Source organism: Bos javanicus, chromosome 1 (assembly GCF_032452875.1).
Source record: "Bos javanicus breed banteng chromosome 1, ARS-OSU_banteng_1.0, whole genome shotgun sequence".
Lineage (NCBI taxonomy): Eukaryota > Metazoa > Chordata > Mammalia > Artiodactyla > Bovidae > Bos > Bos javanicus.
Genome location: NC_083868.1, coordinates 23226971 through 23252509, shown reverse-complemented (window position 1 = coordinate 23252509; position 25539 = coordinate 23226971). Strand labels below are relative to the sequence as shown.

The 25539-nt window shown below is 39.6% G+C and overlaps 1 protein-coding gene across 4 annotated transcripts in view; it reads left to right on the top strand.

Moving 5' to 3' along the window:
- Window positions 1-1078: 1078 nt before the first annotated feature.
- The window catches only part of LOC133254961 (multidrug resistance-associated protein 1-like), a 97391-nt gene continuing 72930 nt past the window's right edge, over window positions 1079-25539 (top strand). For 2 of the 4 annotated variants that reach the window (XM_061429564.1, XM_061429632.1), the window contains exons 1-5: window positions 1081-1433; window positions 8614-8675; window positions 17415-17562; window positions 18280-18422; window positions 22667-22844. In XM_061429564.1, the coding sequence (XP_061285548.1) occupies window positions 1371-1433; window positions 8614-8675; window positions 17415-17562; window positions 18280-18422; window positions 22667-22844 (594 nt within the window). In that variant the 5' untranslated portion in view covers window positions 1081-1370. Of the gene's footprint in view, window positions 1434-8613; window positions 8676-17414; window positions 17563-18279; window positions 18423-22666; window positions 22845-25539 lie in introns of all 4 variants that reach the window. The other 2 variants (XR_009738885.1, XM_061429482.1) reach the window with 2 other exon arrangements.

The window sequence follows — 25539 nt, the reverse complement described above, 5'->3', positions numbered from 1 at the left end:
AGTTTAAAAGTGTAGATGGGGAAAGGGTCCCTCAGGCTGAGGCTGATGAGTAAAAGATGTCCCCTAAGTGATAGGTGAATTTGTTGAAAAGTCCTGGAAGATGTGAAACAAGATTTCTAAATCCTGAACTTTGACTTCAGTTCTTCACAGACACATTTACAGTGAAATCTACAACTTCCTCTTTGCATGGGGTGTGACAAATACAGTCTGAAGACAGGAAGAAAGCCACAAAAATGGTGTTCTAAACATTCCCCAGCACTGTAACTCCATGAGGTATCATTTGGTCTATGTCTTACGTAGACACTGTGGTAGATTCACTCTGTGGGCAGGCTAAAACTCCCCCTACAGAACATCTTTGAACCACTTTTTCCAGGATGCTGTTTTTGTTTTTTTTTTTCTTTCTCTAAATACTCAATTCTTTCTTCTACTTCTAACATTAATTTCAAGAATCAGACAGAATATTTCTTGGTTCTGAAACATAATACCCACTCTTGTAAAATTATCACATTTCCTTATCCTTATCTCCATTATACAGAATTCTTAAAGTTAGTCCCTCTTCTGTTATTTCAAGCTCCAAGTTAATCGAAACAAAATATTTCATTAGACCAATGACACATCTCATGGAAAGGGATTTGTTGCATAAACTAATACTTCTTTACACAAGGTTCATGATCCATGAGTATTTATTAAATGTCAAAATGCTATCCTTAATTTTCATATCCCCCTTTATATGTCATGTATCATATTTCACTTAGTTCTTTGCTAACCTTAGTTACTACGAAGTTACTCCATTTATTACATAGCCTTATGATTAATTTGAAAAGTAAAATTAAGATTCTCTATACTGTCATTGTTTCTTAATACTATGAGAAGTATTTCATTAGTTTTTTTTTTTTTTAATTTTCTAATCTTAAAGCAGTTAAATTCTCTCTGTAAAATTCTACTGACACCTGTTCTCCTTAACAGTTTTCTATACGGGACAGATATTAACATTCTGCTTGCAAACACATAAATGTCACCCCAGGGAGGAAAGAGCATTGAGTTTCTATTATAAAGGGACACATTTTCTAACAGTGCAACCCTGGAAACTGAGGAGTGAGAATTACTGAGTGCAGTACAAGTCCCCCAAAAGGCAGAGTTATTTGGATTCTAAGGAAGGTCCCACTTCCCACCGGGCCCCTCCCTCTTTCCAGCCGCCTCCCAGGCGCGGGGGCGGGAAGGGCTGGGGAAGGGCTGGGCGACTGCCGACACGCCCGGGCAGGGCGCTCGCGTCCTTCCACCTCACAGACGCCGATTGACAGTCCCCCCAGAAACAGAGCTGACAGCCCGGACCTCTCTCCGCTTCCCGTCGTCGGGAGTCCGCGTGGACCATGTTTTCCGTCCTGGGGAGATGGGGCGCGAGCGGCTTCTACCAGCGGGTCACCGAGGCGCAGGTAAAGCTCTTTGGTGGAGGTGGGAGAGGCGGGGCGGTTTTCCGGCCAATCTGGGGACGAAGGGAAGTGGGGAGAGCTGACTGTGCAGACCCTGAAACATGAACTGATGTCTTAGATCCCTGTATGCGTAGTAGTCAAACACACACACACACACACACACACACACACACACAGTCTTAAGAGCTAAGATCTGTCCATGGGATGGTTTGAAACTTCACCGAGCAAGATCTCAGTCAAGGTGGCTGCTGGAGGAGAGAAAGAGGCATCTTTGAAGGGATAAGTGGCCCCCCCTGTAAACAGAAACAAGCATTTGAGAAAAGAATGAATGGACCTGGCTTCCGCTGCAGGAGTAGTGGGTGGGATGGAATTCTACAACCAGTGGTAGAGCCCAATAAAACCCCAGGAAGAGACCCGGGATAAATAAACTCCGTCAACTGACATGATATTGAGAACCCGAGGCCTGGAGCAAACCCAGAAACTGCGGACATTTGACTGTGCCTTGCTCCCCCGGGCACCCTATCCCTACCCCCACGCTGTGGTAACGCGTGCTTCTTCTACAGTGGAAGTCATGTGCCGTGAACTCTGCTGTTGTATGCCGGCATGTGTACTAAGCCGCTTCAGCCATGTCCTCTGACTCTTTGAGACCCCATAGACTGTAACCTGCAAGGCTCCTCTGTCCATGGAATTCTCCAGGCAAGAATACTGGAGTAGGTTGCCATTTCCTTCTCCAAGGGAGCTTCCCGACCCAGGGATGGAACCCACCTCTCTCGCATCTCCTACATTGGCAGGCTGGTTCTTTACCACTAGCCCCACCTGGGAAGTCCAATTTCCTAAAAATATCTTACTTGTTTTACTTCTCATCACTACACAAGATAGGTCTTAGAAATAGGCCTAACACACTTAGATCTGTAGTACTTAAAAAGGAAGAAAAAAAATTTCAGATTCAGAGGATCTTGTTCTCATCCTGGCTTTTGTTAGTAACTTAAAGTGTCAAATAAATAAGAGTCTATTAATTACATATGAAACTATAAGTTTCTTTAAAAGTAGGACAAATTATATGTACTCTTTTTAAATCTATAAAGTATAGGAATTGAATAAGTCCCTTAAAATGTGCAAGAGCTCCACTAGGACAATATACCTTTCGGTTTGTTTGTTTAACTTGAGACATGTCAGGCTTAGTCAGGCAAACTGGTTTAACATCATCAGTCTAACCTCAAAGGTGGCCAAAGGCAGTGAACTACAAACAGGTGTGGTGGGAAATTATAAACTCAAACAATTTCTTCACTCCAAATTCAAGTGGACTCTTCCTTTAAGATTCCAACTATGTTTATTTCCTTGGCTATTCAATTCACTTCAGTCGCTCAGTCCTGTCCAACTCTTTGCGACCCCATGAACCGCAGCACGCCAGGCCCCCCTGTCTATCACCAACTCCCAGAGTTTACCCAAACTCATGTCTATTGAGTCAGTGATGCCATCCAGCCATCTCATCCTCTGTCATCCCCTTCTCCTCCTGCCTTCAATCTTTGCCAACATCAGGGTCTTTTCAAATGAGTCAGGTCTTCGCATCAGGTGTTACTCAACGTCAATAGCTTTTTGGACCAAGAATCCATTTAGAAAAGATTGAAAATACTAATTTAAATAGCATTTTCTGTTTGTTACTTCTATGACACCAAGTTTTTTTGTTTTTTTAAGTTGATGGCTTTCAGGCATGTTGAAAACCTTGTATGGTTATATTTTACTACTTAGACTATATTTTTGGCATAGTAGAGCTCAGATAAAAATCCCAGCCTAATCTATAAGCCAAGAACATGACTTTCTGATTGAGTTTCTAGGGCTGGCATAGTGACGTATAAATAGAAAACCTCTTAAAAATTTTATTGGTGGTGATTAGCATTAATTCATTCACATATTTATTCATGTAAAACATTTTATGAGCTGGACCCTGGAAATATTAAATATTAAAGAGCAGAGACATTAATTTGCTAATAAAGGTCCATCTAGTCACAGCTGTGGTTTTTCAAGTAGTCATGTATGGATGTGAGAGTTGGACTATAAAGAAAGCTGAGCACTGAAGAATTGATACTTTTGAATTGTGGTGTTGGAGAAGACTCTTGAGAGTCCCTTGGACTGCAAGGAGATCCAACCAGTCCATCCTAAAGGAAATCAGTCCTGAATATTCATTGGAAGGACTGATGTTGAAGCTGAAACTCCAATACTTTGGCCACCTGATGTGAAGAACTGACTGATTGGAAAAGACCCTGATGCTGGGAAAGATTGAAGGCAAGAAGAGAAGGGGATGACAGAGGATGAGATGGTTGGATGGCATCACCAACTCAATGAACATGAGTTTGAGTAAACTCCGGGAACTGATGATGGACAAGGAGGCCTGGCGTGCTACAGTCCATGGGGTTGCAAAGAGTTGGACATGACTGAGCGATTGAACTGAACTGAACTGAAGCATAGTATTTTCTACCCTCCAGAGAAGATAAGTTTGGAAGGAAAAAGTACCTGTAGGCAAATTATTGGATAGTGAGGTAAGAGTGAGGGTAAGTTCAGGGAGGACAAGTCTGAAGAGCCTTTACATCTCACGTAAGGAATTTGTTGAGTTTGCCTTGGTAACCCAGAACAAGAAATTGAGACTTGGAGGTAGGGATGGGAGGAGAGGAATCACTAATGGTAATACATCCTCCAGATGATCCAAGCACAAATAAGATTTAGCCAGCAGAAGTGAAGTACAAGGAAGTGGACAAGAAGAAAGGGGTTTCTAAGTAGCAGCAGACAGTAACAGCACATAACGGGTAGAGCTGAGGGTGTAGAATTATGACTTAAAAATAGAATGAAGTTACTGGGTTCAGTTCAATGTCTTATGCTTCTCGGTTGGAGGACCTTGGCCAAGTTTATTTTTTAAACTCTGGGCCTTTGTTTTCTCTTCTGTAAAATTGGGTTGACAAAGATATTCTCACCACTAAGACACATTATATCTAATAATACATGTATTTACAACAGAATCTGACACATAATAAGCGATTGGAAAGCCTAAGTTCTAAAAAGCATAAATCCCTTTTGCTTTCTAGATGGTTTTCCTTCTCTGTAAGACTTCCTGTATAGGCATTTTTCCATATCTTCCTTCACTCTTCCCAGGATCATTCTCTAATACCCACAAAGGAAGTTCCTGAAGTTAGGGGTTATTAGATATTATTAACAGTAGCAGTCACACAAACCACATCCTCAGGAGGCTACATCTAAAGGTTGAACCCAAAGAAGATCGCCAGCAACATGTTTCATTAAATCCTGGACCCAGGTTATGCTGTGGGCTAACCTTCCTGCTCCTCCATCACAATACAAAAATAACAGGATCACCATTCAAATGAAAATTGCCCATAAGACCTCCTGGAGGAGGGAATGGCAACCCACTCCAGTATTCTTGCCTGGAGAATCCCATGGACAGAAGAGCCTGGTGGGCTACAGTCCATGGGGTGGCACAGAGTCAGACATGACTTAAGTGACTTAGCACAGCCAGCAGCACGACATTAATATTACAGGATGCCTAGTATATACCCAGTGCTAGATAAGTACAAAGATAATAAAAAGAAAACAGGCTTTTTAGAAAACAAAAGCCTTTAATAGGCTTGGGAAGATGAAAGAAATGAGAAATCATTTGATATCAGGTCTGCAGAGGAAGTGGTGTCAGCGAGAACAGGTGAGTTGCAAGGACTACAGAATGTCCAGTGGAGAGGATGGGAGTGAATTCAAACACTGAAGGAAACTCACAGAATTGTCATATCCTTGTTTTCAACACAGATGTTGCTTTGCAGCAATATGTTGATAATATACTCAGTGAGACCCATGCTATGAATTCAGTAATTATTTACTGAGAAGCTATGTGTACATTCTTGGTACTTCAGTTCAGTTCAGTTCAGTTCAGTCACTCAGTCGTGTCCGACTCTTTGCAACCCCGTGAATCACAGCACGCCAGGCCTCCTTGTCCATCACTAACTCCCGGAGTTCATTCAGACTCACATCCATCGAGTCAGTGATGCCATCCAGCCGTCTCATCCTCTGTCGTCCCCTTCTCCTCCTGCCCCCAATCCCTCCCAGCCTGGTACTTGGTAAGATTTAATTACCTCTACTAGATATTTTGCCTGCCTGATACTTCTTCTGGAAGGTAAATATGCTTGGAATTCACTGTAATAACTTCAGTATAAGATGCCTGGCCTTCATCTAATGAGGCTGTTTATTTACCAGAGTACTCAAACAACCTTGTATAAGATGCTTTCACATGAAAAGTGGACCTAGAGCAGATGTCAAATACCCAGTCCTTGGCCTGCTAAAGTAACCTTGTCTACTAACTCTGCAAGACTTTGGCCCTGAAATTCTTTTATTTAGCTGATGATTCCCTGGCCCAGCTGGATCATGGCCTCAATTGGTTAGCTTGGCCAATCTCTGCTGAGCTCTTTCAGACATGTACTGTCAGCTGGAGAGTTGGCTGGTGGCTGGATAATGTAAGACCAATGTCCTCATATGTTGGGCAGTCTTCAAGCTGTTGGTCAGGATGATGGGCTGTCAGATGAGAAGTCATTTCTACTCCATGTAGCCTCCCTTCAGGAGGCTAGCTTGGGCTCAGTCACATGGTGCACTCAGGGTTCCAAGCATAGCAAGCCTTTTGAAGTTTAGAGTTGGAGTTCTCTTAACATCACTCCTGTTGCATTCTCATAATCAAAAGAAGAAACAATGCTAGCCCAGATTCAAGGAGTGGGAAATAGAATCAGTCTCTGGATGGGAAAAGCTGCAAAGTATTTGCAGCCATTTGCATTTGGGCACAGAAATATGTGTATTTTTGATGTGAATATGATCTTCACATTGGTGGCCAATTATCAAATTGGCAACTCCCTATAAAATAAAATGTGACCACTGAGTTAATCAGAGAGTTTTCACACATTCTCCTCACTGATATATGTACTAATTTTCCAAATAATGTGTTTGATAGCAAGATTTATGACAACATCATCGTTCACTTCTTGGCATGGTTGTTTTGGGCCACCGTGTGATAAATGTTTTACATTTGTCATAGCATTTATTTCTTGAAACAACAGTGTAAGGATATATAGCAATTTGTTAAAATACAGTTGACCCTTGAATAACACAGAGGTTAAAGGTGCCAAATCTCCTCAAACTAAAAAATCTGCATGTAATTTATAGTCAGCCTTTCACGTATGTGGGATTCCCAGGTGTCTCAGTGGTAAAGAATTCGTCTGTCAGTGCAAGAGACACAGGAGATGCAGGTTTGGTCCCTGGGTCAGGAAGTTCCCCTGGATAAAGAAATGTCAACCCACTTCAGTATTCTTTCCAGGGAAGTCTCATGGACAGAGGAGCCTAGAGGGCTACAGTCCATGGGGTTGCAAAGAACCAGACACGACTGAGCACACACACGTGCTCATTCCACATATGTGGTTCCTCCGTTTCTAAAGTTCCTCATCCATGGGTTCAACCAATCCATGATTGTGTGGTAAGAAAAAAAAGTCCAAATATAAGTGGACCCATGCAGTTCAAACCATGTTCTTCAAGGGTCAACTCTATATATATATATATAGTTGTTGTTTAGTTGATAAGTTGTATCTGACTCTTTGCGATCCCATGGATTATAACCTGCCAGGCTCCTCTGTCCATGGGATTTTCCAAGCAAGAATGCTGGAGTGGGTTGCCATTTCCTTCTTCATATATATATGTATATATATATACACACACACACATATATATGCAATGATTTATAGTGTATCATTTGCTATAACTCAGAGAACAGATTTGGAGTGAGTGCTTTCTTATCTTGAATCAGGATATTTTGCTGTGAAAAATGAAAATCTCTCAGTTGTCTCCCACATTTTGCAACCCCATTGACTGTGGCCTGCCAGGTTCCTCTGTCCATGGAATTCTCCAGGCAAGAATACTGGAGTGGGTAGCTGTTCCCTTCTCCAGGGGATCTTTCAAACCCAAGGATCGGATCCAGGTCTCCAACATTGCAGATGGATTCTTTACTGTCTGAGCCAACAGGGAAGTCCAAGAATACTGGAGTGAGTAGCCTATCTCTTCTCCAGTGGCTCTTCCCAACCCAGGAATCAATCTGGGGTCTCCTGCATTGCAGGTGGATTCTTTAGTCGCTAAGTCTTCTCTGACTTTTTGTGACCCCATGGACTGTAACCCACCAAGCTCCTCTGTCCATGGGATTTCCCAGGCAAGGATACTGGAGTAGGTTGCCATTTCCTACTCCAAGAATATTTTGCTGTTCAGGATGAAATATTGTTTCATTCTTCTAGAATAAGAATTTTTTTTAATGTGGTAAACAGTTTGTAAATATGAAATCAGAACTGGATTAGAGAGGATTAATGCAAAATTGTTAAATATGGGACAGTTTCTAACAATGAAATTTAATTTTGTGGTTAGTGTAACTTTGTAAAAATAGAGATTGATGCTGACCTTAAAAAAATGTAAGAATATTGCCTCTGAGACCTTCTCTTTTAAACCCCTCTTCTTTTGGTCAAATTTATCAGGTCAATGGAAAGAGAATTATGGAAATACTATAAATCTTCCCAAATAATATATAATTGTGATAATATATAATTATGTATGTATATATGCATTTATACAAATTATGTAATTAAACATTTACACAGAAGTGAGTAAACCAAATGCCTATTATAGTCTATTGTTTTCCTACTTATCAGAAGAAAGATAAAACTGTTTTTCACTTAGCAAATAATATTTTAAATTTAGCTTTTATTGTGCATATATGTAAGCTAAATTATGTATTTATATATGCATGTATATACATACATATATACACAGTCATTTTAGTTTGAGAGGCTATATATATATACATGTGTGGTTATTCATATATAGAGAGGCACAGAGAGAAAAAGAAGAAATAATAGGAAATTTAGGAATAGTTTTCCTTTTCTACATGGTTTCTTGCTATGTAAAAGCCATAATATTAGAAGAAATCTTAATTTTCCTCTAATGCATTGTCCAAGGATATCTTAATTGTATTAATTAAAGATTATGTTATCAACATAGCTGAAATATAAATTACTTCATGTTTACTTTCCACTTGCTGACAAAGATATTTCAAATGTAAAATAAAGGCATTTTCTTCATACACTAGCTGTTATTTATTTATTTATTTTAGAGATGCAGTCCAGAGAAAAGTGCTTCATTCTTCAGTAAGATGACCTATTCCTGGTTTAGTAGGTAAGAATTTTACTAATTTATCTGTAGTGTAACACATTGAGAAAATTCTGAGTGAAATGACACTTACATGTTATTCCTTTAATCTAAGCATGTATATTTTTACAAAATAACTTTGCAAAGGTTTTCTTCTCATGTGATTTATTCCAAAAATATCACAAATAGTAACATACAAATTAGGTCCACAGATACGACTGTTAATACTCCTGCAATATGGCTGCCCATTTATACTATTTCTATCTCTGTTAGCACTAGGAAGTGAAAATGAACATATACATATACATCTGCTAAGTCGCTTTAGTCGTGTCCAACTCTGTGCGACCCCATAGACGGCAGCCCACCAGGCTCCCCCGTCCCTGGGAGTCTCCAGGCAAGAACACTGGAGTGGGTTGCCATTTCCTTCTCCAATGCATGAAAGTGAAAAGTGAAAGTGAAGTTGCTCAGTCGTGTCGGACTCTTAGTGACTCCATGGACTGCAGCCTACCAGTCTCCTCCATCCATGGGATTTTCCAGGCAAGAGTATTGGAGTGGGGTGCCATTGCCTTCTCCAACATATACATATACATATTTTATACATATGCATATATATGTACATATACATGGGGCTTCCCTGGTGGCTCAGTGGTATAGAATCTGCCTGCAGTGCAAGAGACCTGGGTTCAATCCCTGGGTTGGGAAGATCTCCTGGAGGAGGGCATAGCAACCCACTCTAGTACTCTTGACTGGAGAATTGCATGGACAGAGGAGCCTGGTGGGCTACAGTCCATGGGGTCACACACAACTGGACACGTCTGAAGCGACTAAGCAGCAGCAGACGTGTATATACACATATATGTTTAATCATCATGTATCTGCTATTTACTTTTACCCATTTTATATGTTTTATTTCATGTAATTTTCCCCTATGAGATAGGCATTTACAGAGAGGACATTTGAGGCTCAAGGAGAGGGAAGCCAGGTAGGCTTGATATCCAAGTAGGAGGTACCTAGGTAGGAGGAGCAGACTGACCTGATGTTAGAGGTGAGTTTGAGTTCACGTTTCAAGCTTTCTTTGTTCTGTTTTGTTAGTTTACTTTTTACTGGAAATGCTCTCATTTATACTTATCTATGTAGTGCAGCATTAGTCACTCAGTCGTGTGTGACTCTTGCGACCCCATGGACTGTATCTCACCAGGTTCCTCTATCCATAGAATTCTCCAGGCAAGAATACCAGTGGTGGTGGTTTAGTCTCTAAGTCATGTCCAACTCTTGTGATCCCCATGGACTGAGAACCTACCAGGCTCCTCTGTCCATGGGATTCTCCAGGCAAGAATACTGGAATGGGTTGCCATTTCCTTCTCCAGGGAATCTTCCCGACCCAGGACTCAAACCCAGGTCTCCTGCATTGCAGCCAGATTCTTTATTGACTGAGCTACAAGGGAAACTCAAGAATACTGCAGTGGGTTGCTCAGATGGTAAGGAATCTGCCTGCAACGCAGGAGACCTGGATTTGATCCCTGAATCAGGAAATCCTCTGGAGAAGGAAATAGCAAGAATATTGGAGTGGGTTGCCATTTCCTTCTTCAGAGGATTTCCTGACCCAGGGATCAAACCCAGGTCTCTGGCCTTGCAGGCAGATTCCTTACCATCTGAGCCACCTATTGTGCTTTTTGCTGAAAAGTTTCTCATTTATAATTATTTATACTCCTATTAAAACACACAGACATCATTTTGTAAGGCATATAATGTGGTTTATCTTACAGAATAATTTATAATATGTGATGAGGGCTTTAACACAAGAATTAAATCATATTGAATGAGAAGAGTTCATTTTTTATAATTTTATACATTCAACAACTTTATGTTTTCTCCTATAACAGAAAGTTTATGATAATGTGAAACTAAATGTATCATTCTAACTTAATGCCCCTTGCTCTATAGTTGGTAGAAACAAAATTGCCCAATTTGATCTACAAATATTAGGTTAGGCAAAAAGTTCATTTGGATTTTTCTGTAAGATAGTATGGAAAAATCCGAATGAACTTTTTGGCTAACCCAATGTGTTTTTAAGAGTAGATGAATGCTTTAAAAAAAACGTTTTTTGCATGCTAGATGTCCTACATTATGCTAACCTTTAAAAATGCAGAGATAAATGATCTAGATCTTGTCTTCCAGGAATTCATAATAGAATTAAAAAGATTAAAAAGTACACTATCAATTACACAAAAAGGCAGTCTAAGCATGATGGAGAAACACAATTTTCAGAAATGTCATTTAACCAAGTCTGCACAATTGGGAATGTTTCACAAGTGATTAATGCCTTAACCCAACATTTAAAAAGTATAGGGGTGAGCCAAAGTGGCATTCCCAGTTGAGCAAACACCATATACAAATCATGGAGGTAGGGGAGAACTGACCCTTCCTCATTGGTATGTCAAGAGATCAGGTTGAAAGGACGGATCAGTAAGAGTTCTCTAGGATATCCTGAAGATAGTGAGAAGCCCCTGAAGGATTTTAAACAGAGAGTGACATATGATTTGCACTTCAGAAAATCACCTGTTCAATTCTGTGGATACATGTAAGAGATGAAAATGGAGAGAGACTGGTTAGGAGGCTCTTTGGATATCTTGGTAGATTTATGATTACCACCTGAACCATAATAATGATAAAGATGATGAACAGGAAGGAATACATTTAAGAGAAAGAGTTGATTGGAAGAGGAGATTGAAGAACTGGGGAAAGCGTTGAATAACGTTGGGTTTCTGGGTCAGATAACTGAGAGTTTCAGATATTGTGAAAATTTGTGAATTCAGTTTAGCAAAGTTTCAATTTCTGGTGCCTGACTCATCCCCATTAAAAAAAAACTTACACGTGTTGGAGATGTAGATCTTAGGCTTACAGTTGTGGATTTGAGGCTCAATGACTGTAGATCTGTAGTCATGAACGTCATTGAAATCAAGTAGGAGAATCTATTTAACAAGCAGTGTATTGGGAATCCTCAGTATTTAAACAGTAAGAGGAGGGAGAGTCTACAAAGGAAGCTAAGTATTCAGAATGTAACAGACAAACCAAAGAAACAGTGTGATTGGAAACTAGGGAAACTGTCAAAAAAGGAAAAAAAGTTAAGTGACCAATAGGACCAAATACTGAAAATTAAAGTAAGAAATGAACACTCTCCATTGAATTTGGCAACGTAAAAATTATTGGTGATCTTTATAAAAGTTGTTGAAGTAGAAAACTGATATACTTGATAAGCAAATAATTGGGCAGATGTTGAATTATGACAAAAATTCTAAGTTATACAAATCTATGAATCACTTAAAGAGGATTGCAGAAATTTTATGACAATATGCTATATTAAATTATGCACTAGAAAAAATAAAGTTTAAATGGAAACTATGTAAATGTGGACTATTTACAGTTAATGATTTTGGTTTTTCAAATTTGTGTATGTTTAGATATGTTTTTCAAACCTGAGTTCTGTCTCATCCATGAATTGAGAATAAGAGTGATGTCTACACTGGCTTTAAAATTTTCAGACTGTCGTTTTTAAGTCACAAGCTAACAGAATTTAAATGATGCAAATAATTTTAAGTAAATGTACTTTAAAAACTTTTATTATCAAACTATATGCATTTTGACAAATGAAAACAATATGCATTTATGTTAAATATTACAAACACAATTTTAGGAGGCATGGAGTATGAAGCTGAAATTAAATTTAATATCAAATAAAACAGCAGAATTTAAAATATAGCAACTCAATATCTTGAAGTCTATATTTTAGATCAAGCAACCAATAAGCTATACTTTTTGAATATCTCATTTATTTTCTGTTTAACTCTCACATGTCAGAACTAGATAGGAAATATTTTCATGGCATGCATTATCTGAAGCTATCACTGGCATTAAACTAATGTGGTTGCTTATCTGGTGCTGAAACAATTGCAGCTGAATCATAGCTATTGTTAAGAGAATGTCTCTTTCAAGACACTGGTTAATTGTGTTCTCAGATCTGTTCTTTGAGTTACAGAATGAAGTCAGAAATTATTTCCTAGGCCAAATTCAAGCTCCCCTAATTATATGAATAATTTGATTAAAATGTGCTCAGATGATGCAAATGATTAGGAAATTATATGCTTATGAGCCTTAATTCCTAAGGCAGTAGCTGTCTAAATCATGTTGATGATTAATAATTATGAAGGTTTTATTAGCAAATATGATCTGTCATCAGTGTATAATAATCATGGTCATAGAATGATCCCCTTGACATACATGGAAAAATCTAGTTAAAATTTTTATAGTTCACAATTGAATTATTTTAACTGGGGATACACTATTCAATCTGTCCTACCTTTTCCTCATGTATTAGTAAAATTTGTACATTACCTGACTTTGTCTCATCCTAAGATTTTTGTACCAACTGACACCTTGCCTTTTCCCATTACATAATCACCCCTTTCCAGAAATGTTTAAACAGATGATTAGCAATAATAAGGGCTTCCCTGGTGGCTCAGATGGTAAAGAATCTGCCTGCAATATGGGAGACCCAGGTTCAATCCCTGGGTCAGAAAGTTATCCCCTGGAGAAGGGAATGGCTACCCATTCCAGTATTCTTGCCTGCAGACTCTCCTGGACAGAGCAGCCTGATGGGCTGCAGTCCATAGGGTCGCAAAAAAGACACGACTGAAGTGACTTAGCACACACAGCACAGCAATAATGAAATTGACGGTGCTGCCATATATCTATACTTTCCAAGTATTTCGATTATTACTCATCTGCAAAATGTATATTTCATCTCACCCTGTTAGCCAACTGCCACTGGTCTACTACCATTACTATCAGTTGGATAAGATATTATGCACACTTGTTAATGTTAAATACACTCAAGATTCTCTCTAACATAACAAAAATGAATATACAGTGGAAATATTACATTTAATGACATTGTATGCCTTTGGGTAAGTAAGTACTGGTGTATATCACATTTAAAAACCTGTGACCAGTCCCTAGAGTTCCTGCTGTTTAACAGCCAATAAAAATGATTGCTCTATATGCTTTAGAGAGTTGTCCTTTGAAAAAAGTATATCAGTCTATAAAAAACCAAGATGCTTGTATGTACCTTTATTATTGCTTAAGGACTAAAGTCCACAAGTTTGTAGGATCTGGTGCATTTCATTGTTGGGAGGGTCAACTATTGGTCCAAGAAGCTTCCCCAAAGCTGCTTTATGAATTGATTTAAAGAAGCACCACTTCCTCTTCTCCTGGATTCATATGTGTAAAAGTTAGACACAGAAGAGAGCAAAAGAGGTGGAAGAAGCACACACCTGGTAAAAGGAAGTCACAGCTGAGCCCAAGTACACCACAGTCAATTCGGCTTAAGTGTCACTTTTAGATGGTTCTTTATTTGGAGACTCAGCATGAAAGCCAGGGGTCACTTATCCCCATGAACCAAAACTGCTGAGTTTTGCATAGTTCTACCTCAAAATGCTGAGGCAGTAAATGTTATTAAAAATGCTTTTGTGAAAATCAATGCAATCTTATTTTGAAAATGAATATTTATTTTGTGGAATGGGATAGAATAAGTTAATATGACATTGAAGTAGTTTATTGCTTAATATGTTTTTAAAAGTGCACTGCAGAAAAATGTCCAGCATATTGAGCCAACAGAAACATGATTACAAAAGGTCCTTTCTTGGTACATTTAAGCTTTTTTGTTAAATATGAATTGTAATATGATATTAGGTAGTGTGTAATAAAAGTGAAATTGAATCCCGTGGAGACTGGTTACCATGGGATTTAAATCCATTCTGGGGTCAATCAATTCAGATTGTTCAGTAACAATGACAATGAAAGCAGTTCCAGTTTGGGGCAGTGTAATACTTTGTTATGGTCACTTGGACTAATATACTTTATAATGAAAAGAACTGAATCTATAGAGTCAGAAGGCCCGGGTTTAAATGGAAGTTTAATTTCTCACTGAACAAGTCATGTCATCAGGCTCAAAACGGAGTGTATCTCAACTATATGACTCAGGAGTGCTTCACATAACGGAATACTCAAATAATAATAGCTTAAACAGATAGATTAAAAAAATTTTTTTTATGTTATTGGGTAATACACCAGCCTTGACCCTGCTTCTTCTATCCAGGCTTCTTCTACCTTTCCACTCCATCCTTAGTATTTGGCTATTCACCCTTGGTGGCAAAGATGGCTTCTCCATTTCAGACCACCATGTCTTCAGTACAGGGAGGAAGGAGAAAAGCTCAGGAAAAGGGAGGCAAACATTTTTCTCCTTTTGAAGTTTTGTGTCTCCTTTTCTTTTTACTTTTAAAATTTTTTGTGAGGCTGGTGGGAATCTCAGTTCCCCCATCAGGGGTTGAACCTGGTCACAGTAGTGAAAGCCTGGAATCCTAACCACTAGGACATCAGGGGACTCCCTGTTTTGTGTCGTCTTTTGAAATAGAGAGGTCTCTTCAGTAGATTTTTTTAATAGATATTTTAGCTTTGAAGTGAAAATATTAGTTACGCAGTCATGTCCGACTCTTTACGACCCCATGGATTATAGGCTCTGTTCATGGAATTCTCCAGGCAAGAATACTGGAGTGGTAGCCATTCCCTTTTCTAGGGGATCTTCCCAACCCAGGGATTGAACCCAGGTCTCCCACATTGCAGGCAGATTCTTCAGTCTGAGCCACAGCCTTAACTGACTTATTAATGTCAAGCAAATAGTAATGAGATTACAGGGACACATTACTTTGCTAACAAAGGTCCGTCCAGTCAAGGCTATGGTTTTTCCAGTGGTCATGTATGGATGTGAGAGTTGGAGTGTAAAGAAAGCTGAGCGCCGAAGAATTGATGGTTTTGAACATCAATTGGAGAAGAACTTCAATTGGTATTGGAGAAGACTCTTGAGAGTCCCTTGGACTGTAAGGAGATCCAGCCAGTCCATCCTAAAGGAAATCAGTCCTGAATATTCATTGAAAGGACTGATGTTGAAGCTGAAACTCTAATACTTTGGCCACCTAATGCCAAGAACTGACTCATTGGAAAAGACCCTGATGCTGGGAAAGATTGAAGGTGGGAAGATAAGGGGATGACAGAGGATGAGATGGTTGGATGGCATCACCAACTCAATGAACATGAGCTTGGGTAAATGCTGGGAGTTGGTGATGGACAGGGAGGCCTGGCGTGCTGTAGTCCAGGGGTCGAAAAGAGTCGGACATGACTGAGCAACTGAACTGAACTACAGGGACTGATTTAGACCAATCATAGTTCATAACTCTATGGTTGGAATATGGACTTACTCTGAGTTCAAGAGATTTTCAACTGAATAAATATCAAATTCTAGTCAGTAGGAAGATGATGAGGCAGAAGGAAGGGATGTAAGGTAAATATAAATCATTGTCTGCAACAATAACGTCTGTGGTATAACTAGACCATGCACTTTAGTTCTCCTGGGACAAGCCCAGTTTAGACCTATTGTTCTTGCATAATTACTCACAATGTACTCTGGAGCAAGCTCTTTGAGTGAAGAAATGTGGAAGTACTAAGAGGCTGACAGTATCTTAAGGCTTCAGCTCCAAAGCGGCTCTGTGATAATGACTCATGTTCTATTGGTCAAGTAGGTCATATGTGACCAAGACCCAAGTTTATGCAGCAGATACAGGTCCTCCACTTGGACACTCTGTGAAGTCAAGTGTCAAAGGGTCTATATAGTCCCAGCAGAGGACAGATTCATTTCTATTTTCACACAAGCTTAAAAATCAAATGTGGGTTTTGGCGTGAATATCTTACTGTGAATATTAGCTATTTAAGTTCCAGTAAGGGAGGTAAGTGGAGAAGAAAATGGCAACCCATTCCAGTGTTCTTGCCTGGAGAATCCCAGGGACAGGAGAGCCTGGTGGGCTGCCATCTATGGGGTCACACAGAGTCGGACACGACTGAAGCGACGCAGCAGCAGGAGCAGCAGCAAGGGAGGTAAGAGTGGGTTTTGCTGGTGGCTCAGTGGTACAGACAATGGCACCCCACTCCAGTACTCTTGCCTGGAAAATCCCACGGATGGAGGAGCCTGGTGGGCTGCAGTTCATGGGGTCACTAAGAGTCGGACACGACTGAGCGACTTCACTTTCACTTTTCACTTTCATGCATTGGAGAAGGAAATGGCAACCCACTCCAGTGTTCTTGCCTGGAGAATCCCAGGGATGGGGGAGCCTGGTGGGCTGCCGTCTATGGGGTCGCAGAGAGTTGGACATGACTGAAGCAACTTAGCAGCAGCAGCAGCAGCAGCAGTGGTAAAGAATCAGCCTGCCAATGCAGGAGATGCCGTTCAGTCCCTGGGTCTGAAGAATTCCCTGGAGAAGGAAATGGAAACACACTTCAGGATTCTGGCCTGGGAAATTCCATGGACAGAGGAGCCTGGTGAGCTACAGTCCATGGGGTTGCAAACGAGTTGGACATGACTGAAGCAACTAAACAACAGTAAAGGGAAATAGAGTAGGTGGGTGTCTCCAATATGAGGTGAGTAAATGCAATTAGTGTTTTCACTGAATAATTGGATATCTAAACAGCTCTTTTAAAAGCTACAAAGGATTATTATATATTGTTGAACTTCAGGATAGAGTTGTGTGATTTTTCAAACACACATTCTAGTGAGTCCAACCTGATCAATAAAATGAATCAAGAAGTGAAACGAATGTATGCAGTTTAGTTTTAACGATTGTTGGTTTTGATGAATTGTTTTCCTTGCTCTTTCATTTTTAGAATAATTATTTTAGGCTATAAGAAACCTTTGGAAAGAGAGGATCTTTTTGAACTTAATGAAGGCGATTCCTCCTATATTGTGTGTCCCATCTTTGAGAAACAGTGGAGGAAGGAAGTTTTAAGGACTCAAGAGAGGCAAAAAGTAAAGGTAACTATTAAATCCTTAGTACTTAACTGCATAACTTGTTCCAAATATGAGATACTATTATTAATATGGAAAATCCCTTAAATATGTTATAAAACATGTCATTTCCCTAACAATTCTAGCTGTTATTAAAGCTAATTTCTGTCATCAAATTATTCAGCATCTGTTTAAAGCTCAGGAGCAAGTGTGTTATATGTATATAATTTGGGGCTTCTCACCAGTATCCTTCCTCATCCATTGTAGCAAAGATAGTTTCCATATCTCAGAGCATCATATCTATTGGTCAAAGTAAGTCATATAGTGGCCACGGCTAAGACTTATAGGGGGCAAGAGTAGGCTCTTCAGATGTAGCCTCATGCACACACACATACATACACACATGAATATATATACAATGTATGTATATAGTCTTTAGACTTCTCAAAAAGAAAATATAATTTGAAGATAAAAACTGTATTAGTGAAACAGTTTCAAAACCCACAACAGTGATTTAAAAAATGGTTTCCTTTCCTGTTTATGCCATATGGTATGAATAACACCATGTGGTTTGGTACCATTCTATACCAATAACAGGGACCTTGTTTTCAAGTTTAATTGAACTTATTCCTTTCATGTTGCTTTTTCATCTTTGGAGTACATTACTAATTTTATGATTATGTATAGTTTATGGATTAGTTCTGTTCTCTTTTCTCATTGTTTTTGTTTTCTTTAATTATGCAGTCATCTTTTCATAAAGAGGCACACACCAGGAAGCCATCTCTACTCCGGGCATTGTGGAACACTTTTAAGTTTGCCCTGATTCAGGTTGCATTATTCAAAGTATTGGCTGATGTTTTGTCCTTCACTAGCCCACTCATAATGAAGTAAGTTGAAGTTGTTTTTTTTTTTTCCCTTTCCCACAAGTACTTGATAAGGAAGTTTACTGTTTCACTTTAAAAATGTACTAAAAAAGAGTGGGGTGGGTTCATATTACAGATTTTATTTAGATACAAGCATTCCATTAAGTTTGCTTGTGATATGAATGTAATTATGATAATATAGTAATTATTGAAACAACCATGTATTAAGCACTATTCTAAAATCTTTATATTAATTATCTAATCTAATCTTTACAACAATCCTACAATGTAGGAAGTAATATTGTACTCACTAGCACAATGTAGAAACAAAGAAATCTCTGTAATTTGCCTAAGACCATACAACTAGAAAATACAAGAGTCACAACACAAATCTGGGAAATCTGGCTTGAGTTTATATGTTTAGGAAATGAAATGACACATACCTTTACTATTTTTCTTTGCTGTGACCTTTTTGGAATTGAACTTTATCAGCCAAGGTAATACTATATAAATATATTTATGCATGTATTTATGTGTGGGCTTCCTTGGTGGCTCAGCTGGTAAAGAATCCACCCGCAGAACAGGAGACCTGTATTGAGTTCAATTCCTGGGTTGGGAAGATCTCTTGGAGAAGGGAACGGCTATCCACTCCAGTATTCTGGCCTGGAGAATTCCATAGACTTTATAGTCCATGGGGTTGCAAAGAGTTGGACACAACTGAGTGACTTTTTGGAATTGAACTTTATCAGCCAAGCAAATAATAATACATAATAATGCACAATGGCACCCCACTTCAGTACTCTTGCCTGGAAAATCCCATGGACGGAGGAGCCTGGTAGGGTGCAGTCCATGGGGTCGCTAAGAGTCGGACACGACTGAGCGACTTCACTTTCAATTTTCACTTTCATGCTTTGGAGAAGGAAATGGCAACCCACTCCAGTGTTCTTGCCTGGAGAATCCCAGGGACTGGGGAACCTGGTGGGCTCCCATCTCTGGGGTTGCACAGAGTCCAACACGACTGAAGCAACTTAGCAGCAGCAGCATAGAGAAACTATCTAAGTAATTTCTATTTCTAATAGTGGCCATATGCAAGGATTCATGAGCAGACAGTAAAACTGAGTCTTTGATTGTATGCCTCCAAGGGTACAAGGAAAGTTTTTTTTATTAACCAATTATTATATATTTTTTGTTTTGAATATGTTTTCAAGTTGGAGTTTTTAAGAACAATTTAATTCATGAAAATAAAATTAATTCTGAGTTGCCAGATCCCAAATCACATCCAGGCACATATTTCGCCCATATTTATTAAGCACTTACTATATGCCAAACTGTTCTAAGTAGACCATGGGGATTGACCAAAAATCAAAAAGTCCCTGCTCTGATGACACCTAGAAGGGAGAGATAAACAATAAATGAATAAGTATAAATTTTATTAAGAGGTAATTACTGCTAAGGAAAACAGTATGGTGAGGTAGTGGGGCACAGCATACTGGTCTGAGGGACTGGAAGTTGCTGTTTTCTGTGAGGTGATTAGGGAAGACATTGGTTATAATGGTGAAACTTGAAACAGTTCTGAATGAAGTTAGGGAGGAAGCCGAGATATATCTGTTGCAAATAGGAAGAACAAAGAGGGCTAAAGCCATGAGGCAGCAGCATATTTGGTATTTTTGAAGACTCATAGGAGGCAAGTGAGTGGAGCAGGGAAGCTGAGAGGAAAAGTGGTAAGACTGAGGTCAGATATACACACTACCCTGTGTAACATGTGTGGCTTCCCTGGTGGCTCAGAGGTTAAAGTGTCTGCCTGCAATGCCGGAGACCTGGGTTCGATCCCTGGGTTCGGAAGATCCCCTGGAGAAGGAAATGGCAACCCACTCCAGTATTCTTGCCTGGAGAATCCCGTGGATGGAGGAGCCTGGTGGGCTATAGTCCATGGGGTCGCAGAGAGTCGGACTCGGTTGAGTGACTTCACTTTCACTTTCACCTTCATATGTAACATAGACAGCTAGTGCAAAGCCGCTGTTTAGCACAGGGAGCTCAGCTCTGTGATGAGCTAGAGGGATGGGATTGGGCGCTGGGAGGGAAGCTCAAGAGGGAGGTTAATAAATGTGTACTTATAGCTGATTTGTGTTGCTGCAAAGCATAAACCAACACAACCTTGTAAAGCAAGTATATTCCAATTAAAAAAAAATAGAGACATTGTGGGGATGGGGAGACAAAAAGGTTGAGGTCAGAAAGTTTGGGCAGCTAAAAAGATTTTTAGCTGGGCCTTACAGAATGTGAGGGGAGCTTCCCCAGTGGTTCAGCAATAAAGAATCTGTCTGTAATACAGAAGATGCAGGAAACTCGGGTTCAATTCCTGGGTCAAGAAGATCCCCTGGAATAGGAATTGGCAATCCACTCCAGTATTCTTTCCTGGAGAATTCCATAGACAGAGGAGCCTGGCAGGCTGCAGTCCATGGGACTGCAAAGAGCTGGATACAGCTGAGACATTCAGCACACACGCAGAGAATGTGATGATACAGGCTTTCATTTCATGTTAGAAAGGAAACCTTTGGAAGATTGTGAGCATAGAATGATATGATTAGACTGCAGTTTCATAGGAATCACTCTAGTAGCTATGTAGAAAATGAAGTAAAGAGGAGCAAGAGTGGAAGAAGCAGCAGCTACTAGCCAACTATGATAATCCAGGCAAAAGTCAATAGCAGCTTCAAGATTGTGGCAATGAAGGTGATAAGCGGTCAGATTTTGGCTTTATTTTAAAAGTAGAGTCAACATTATACCTTGATAGTTGAATGTAGGTTGAGAGAAGAAAAAAGGAGTCATGGTGCCTTCAGAGTTTTTGTTTGTCACAAGATGAATGAGTTACCATTTACTGACATACAGAAGGCTCAGAAAAGAGTAAGGCGTACAATTTGCTAAATTTGAAATATGCATTAGATTTTCTGCAGAGTTAAATTAACAGACCTGACTGCCATCCTTTGGAAAGACTGTTTATATGGCTGGCCTCAGGCTGGCAATTAGAACTTGAATTTCAGGAGGGTTCTCACTTACCCTAGCTGATAAGAGTGGTTCGATATGGCCAGACTGTTTTATACATGTTTTATACATGATCCATGCTGAATTCCTCCTTTTTTCCCCGAGAGTTTGGAATTTCAGCCTGTGTTAGAAAGAGGGTACCCTGGATGCTGAGTCTTTAAGGGGCTTCCTTGTTTTTGTTCAGTCACTAAGTCATGTCTGAATCTTTGCAAACCCATGAACCACAGCATGCAAGTCTTCCTTGTCTTTCACTATCTCCTGGAATTTGCTCAGACTTGGTGATGCCATCCAACCATCTCATCTTCTGTCGCCCACTTCTCGCCCTGCCCTCAATCCTTCCGAGCATCCGGGTCTTTTCCAGTGAGGTGGCTTTAGGGAAGTGACCACACTATCATGGATATCTGGGTCATTAAGACTTTTTTTGTAGAGTTCTTCTGTGTATTCTTGCCACCTCTTCTTAATATCTTCTGCTTCTGTTATGTCCATACCATTTCTGTCCTTTATTGTGCCCATCTTTGCATGAAATATTCCCTTGGTATCTCAAGTTTTCTTGAAGAGATCTTTAACCTTTCTCATTCTATTGTTTTCCTCTATTTCTTTGCACTATTCACTTAAGAAGGCTTTCTTATCTCTCCATGCTATTCTCTGGGACTCTGTGTTCAGGTGGATATATCTTTCCTTTTTTCCTTTGCCTTTTGCTTCTCTTCTTTTCTCAGCTATTTGTAAGGCCTCTTCATACAACCACTTCGTTTTCTGGAATTTCTTTGTCTTTGGGATGGTTTTGGTCATTGCCTCCTGTACAATATTGATGAGATTACTGTAGGAAAACTAGAAAATACCTTTCTACCCAGAAGCCTGAGAAACTAAGTGTTGACTGTGTGTGAGTGTGTGCTCAGTCATTCAGTCATGTCCGATTCTTTTGTGACCCCATGGATTGTAGCCTGCCAGGCTCGTCTGTGAATAGGATTTGCTAGGCAAGAATACTGGAGTGGGTTGCCATTTCCTCCTAGAACAGAACTCAGGTCTCCTGCATCTGGCCTTATTTATATAAAGCTTGAGTAAAAATAGAGAGAGAATGCAAAATTGGGCAAGTGGATAAAAAGAGCAGGCAAGAATGTGTGTGTGTATGTGTGTGTGTGTAACATTTTGACAGTACTTAGTTCACACATGTATTTTATTACTTTGGATGTTTAACACTTCTTCCCTTTTCTCGATTTGTATATGACCTTCAGGCAAATGATCCTTTTCTGTGAACAACGCCCGGATTTTGGCTGGAGTGGTTATGGCTATGCTTTGGCGCTTTTTGTTGTAGTCTTTTTGCAAACCCTGATCCTTCAGCAATACCAGCGTTTTAAAATGCTCACTTCAGCAAAAATTAAGACAGCTGTAATTGGACTGATCTACAAAAAGGTAAAAGATTTTAAAAATTCCAAGTTTCTAAATGGACTCTGTCCAGTGAGTGCTTTAAAATAAGGGATCTGGAAAAATAGAAGTAGTATTTAAAAAATTTCTATTATGCACTTTGAATATACATGTATTTTGCTGAAAAATAACTTTGACTCATCAATATTAGTTACATCAATTTCTTTACAGGGTCCTCTCTCTATATTTCTTGAAACTTCTAGTCAACCCTAATGCCTGAAACTAAATGATGTTCTTTGTCCACTCTTAATGTCACTTAACTCCTCCTCAGAAAATGAATGGAATTGACTATTTCATGGTTGTCCCTATTTACGTATCAATAAATTAATTTCCATGGTCATTTTCCTTCTACATAATACCTTTTATTTCTTCCTCTGCTCACTCTACTTTTTCATAAAACAAAGCCATACTTCTTTATAGAGTTGTTATCTATTTCTGTTTGAGTCTAAGCCCCTTCCTATCCACCCGAAGAGCTGGTTGACCCTTATACCTAGCATAACTCTAAAGTTTAATTTGTCCTTTCTTGAAAATGCAGTTTTAAACATCACCTCTTTACCATTCAGAGCCTATTTACATCATAATTATAAACAATTAAAAACCTTCCTCCCTTCTGTTGTTATTACTGAGTTATTCAGTCAAAAGTATATTTTGCCTTCTTATTCTGTAGTCCTCTGTCAATCTGTGTTCTTCAGATTTGGAATAGGAACTTAACTTACCTATTATACCTTTATCATCTAAGACAGTGGCTTTCACATACTTTTATAAAAGTTGGAAGACTGAGTAAATGAATAAATGAGCCATTACCTTCAAAACTAGGAAACTATTAAGCATACATAATAAATGTGTGAAACTATCAATAAATGCAGATGTTTTAAGATTCAGATGAGCAGGAAATGTACAATATTTGAAGGCAGTTGAGGAAGGTTTCTGGAGAAGGCAATGGCACCCCACTCCAGTACTCTTGCCTGGAAAATCCTGTGGACGGAGGAGCCTGGTGGGCTGCAGTCCATGGGGTCGCTGAGGGTCGGACACGACTGAGCGACTTCACTTTCACTTTTCACTTTCCTGCATTGGAGAAGGAAATGGCAACCCACTCCAGTGTTCTTGCCTGGAGAATCCCAGGACGGTGAGCTGCTGTCTATGGGGTTGCACAGAGTCGGACACGACTGAAGCGACTTAGCAGCAGCAGCAGCAGAGGAAGGTTTCACATAGAAAGGAGCCTTGAAATAATCTTTGGGAGAAGTGTAGGATTTGTTGACCTGGATATGAAATGTCACAGACCATTTGGCCATATTAGGCCAAAATGGAGGCAGCAAGTGATTTTAGAGATTCTAGAATGCTCCAAGCCCAACTGAGCCAGAATATAACTAAACTTGCAGTAAACCTAGCTCTGTGTGAAACTGAAAGTGTTAGTTGCTCAGTTGTGTTCACCTCTTTGCGACCCTTTGGACTGTAGCCTGCCAGGCTCCTCCATCCATGGAATTTTCCAGGCAAAAATACTGGAGTGTGTTGCCATTTCCTTCTCCAGTAGATCTTCCCAACCTAGGCATTGAACCTGGGTCTCCCGCATTGCAGGCAGATTCTTTACCACCTGATCCACCAGGGAAGTCCTGTATAACTAGCTCTGTGTAACACACCCCAGATACAGGGTCAGATAGGCTGTTTGTAATTTTACAGGTTGTAACTTCTGAGAAATACAAATATGGAGAAAAGATATGAAATACAAATATTAAAGAGTCTAGGAATCACTTTAAATGCTAACATTTTTTTCCCATATATGGCCCATATGGAACAGGTCTTCATTCATTGATTAAAGCACTGGAGTTTAGGTATAGGATTTGGGTAGATTTATAAAAGCTGGTTTTAGAAAAGGCAGAGGAACCAGAGATCAAATTGCCAACATCTGCTGGAAAAAGCAAGAGAGTTCCAGAAAAACATCTATTTCTGCTTTATTCACTATTCCAAAGCCTTTGACTGTGTGGATCACAATAAACTGTGGGAAATTCTGAAAGAGATGGGAACACCAGACCACCTGACCTGCCTCTTGAGAAACCTGTATGCAGATCAGGAAGCAACAGTTAGAACTGGACATGGAACAACAGACTGGTTCCAAATAGGAAAAGGAGTATGTCAAGGCTGTATATTGTCACCCTGCTTATTTAACTTATATGCAGAGTACATCATGAGAAATGCTGGGCTGGAAGAAGCATAAGCTGGAATCAAGATTGCTGGGATAAATATCAATAACCTCAGATATGCAGATGACACCACCCTTATGGCAGAAAGTGAAGAGGAACTAAAAAGCTTCTTGATGAAAGTGAAAGAGGAGAGTGAAAAAGTTGGCTTAAAGCTCAACATTCAGAAAATGAAGATCATGGCATCCGGTCCCATCACTTCATGGGAAATAGATGGGGAAACAGTGGAAACAGTGTCAGACTTTATTTTGGGGGGCTCCCAAATCACTACAGATGGTGATTGCAGCCATGAAATTAAAAGATGCTTACTCCTTGGAAGGAAAGTTATGACCAACCTAGATAGCATATTGAAAAGCAGAGACATTACTTTGCCAACGAAGGTCTGTCTAGTCCAGGCTATGGTTTTTCCAGTGGTCGTGTATGGATGTGAGAGTTGGACTGTGAAGAAAGCTGAGCACTGAAGAATTGATGCTTTTGAACTGTGGTGT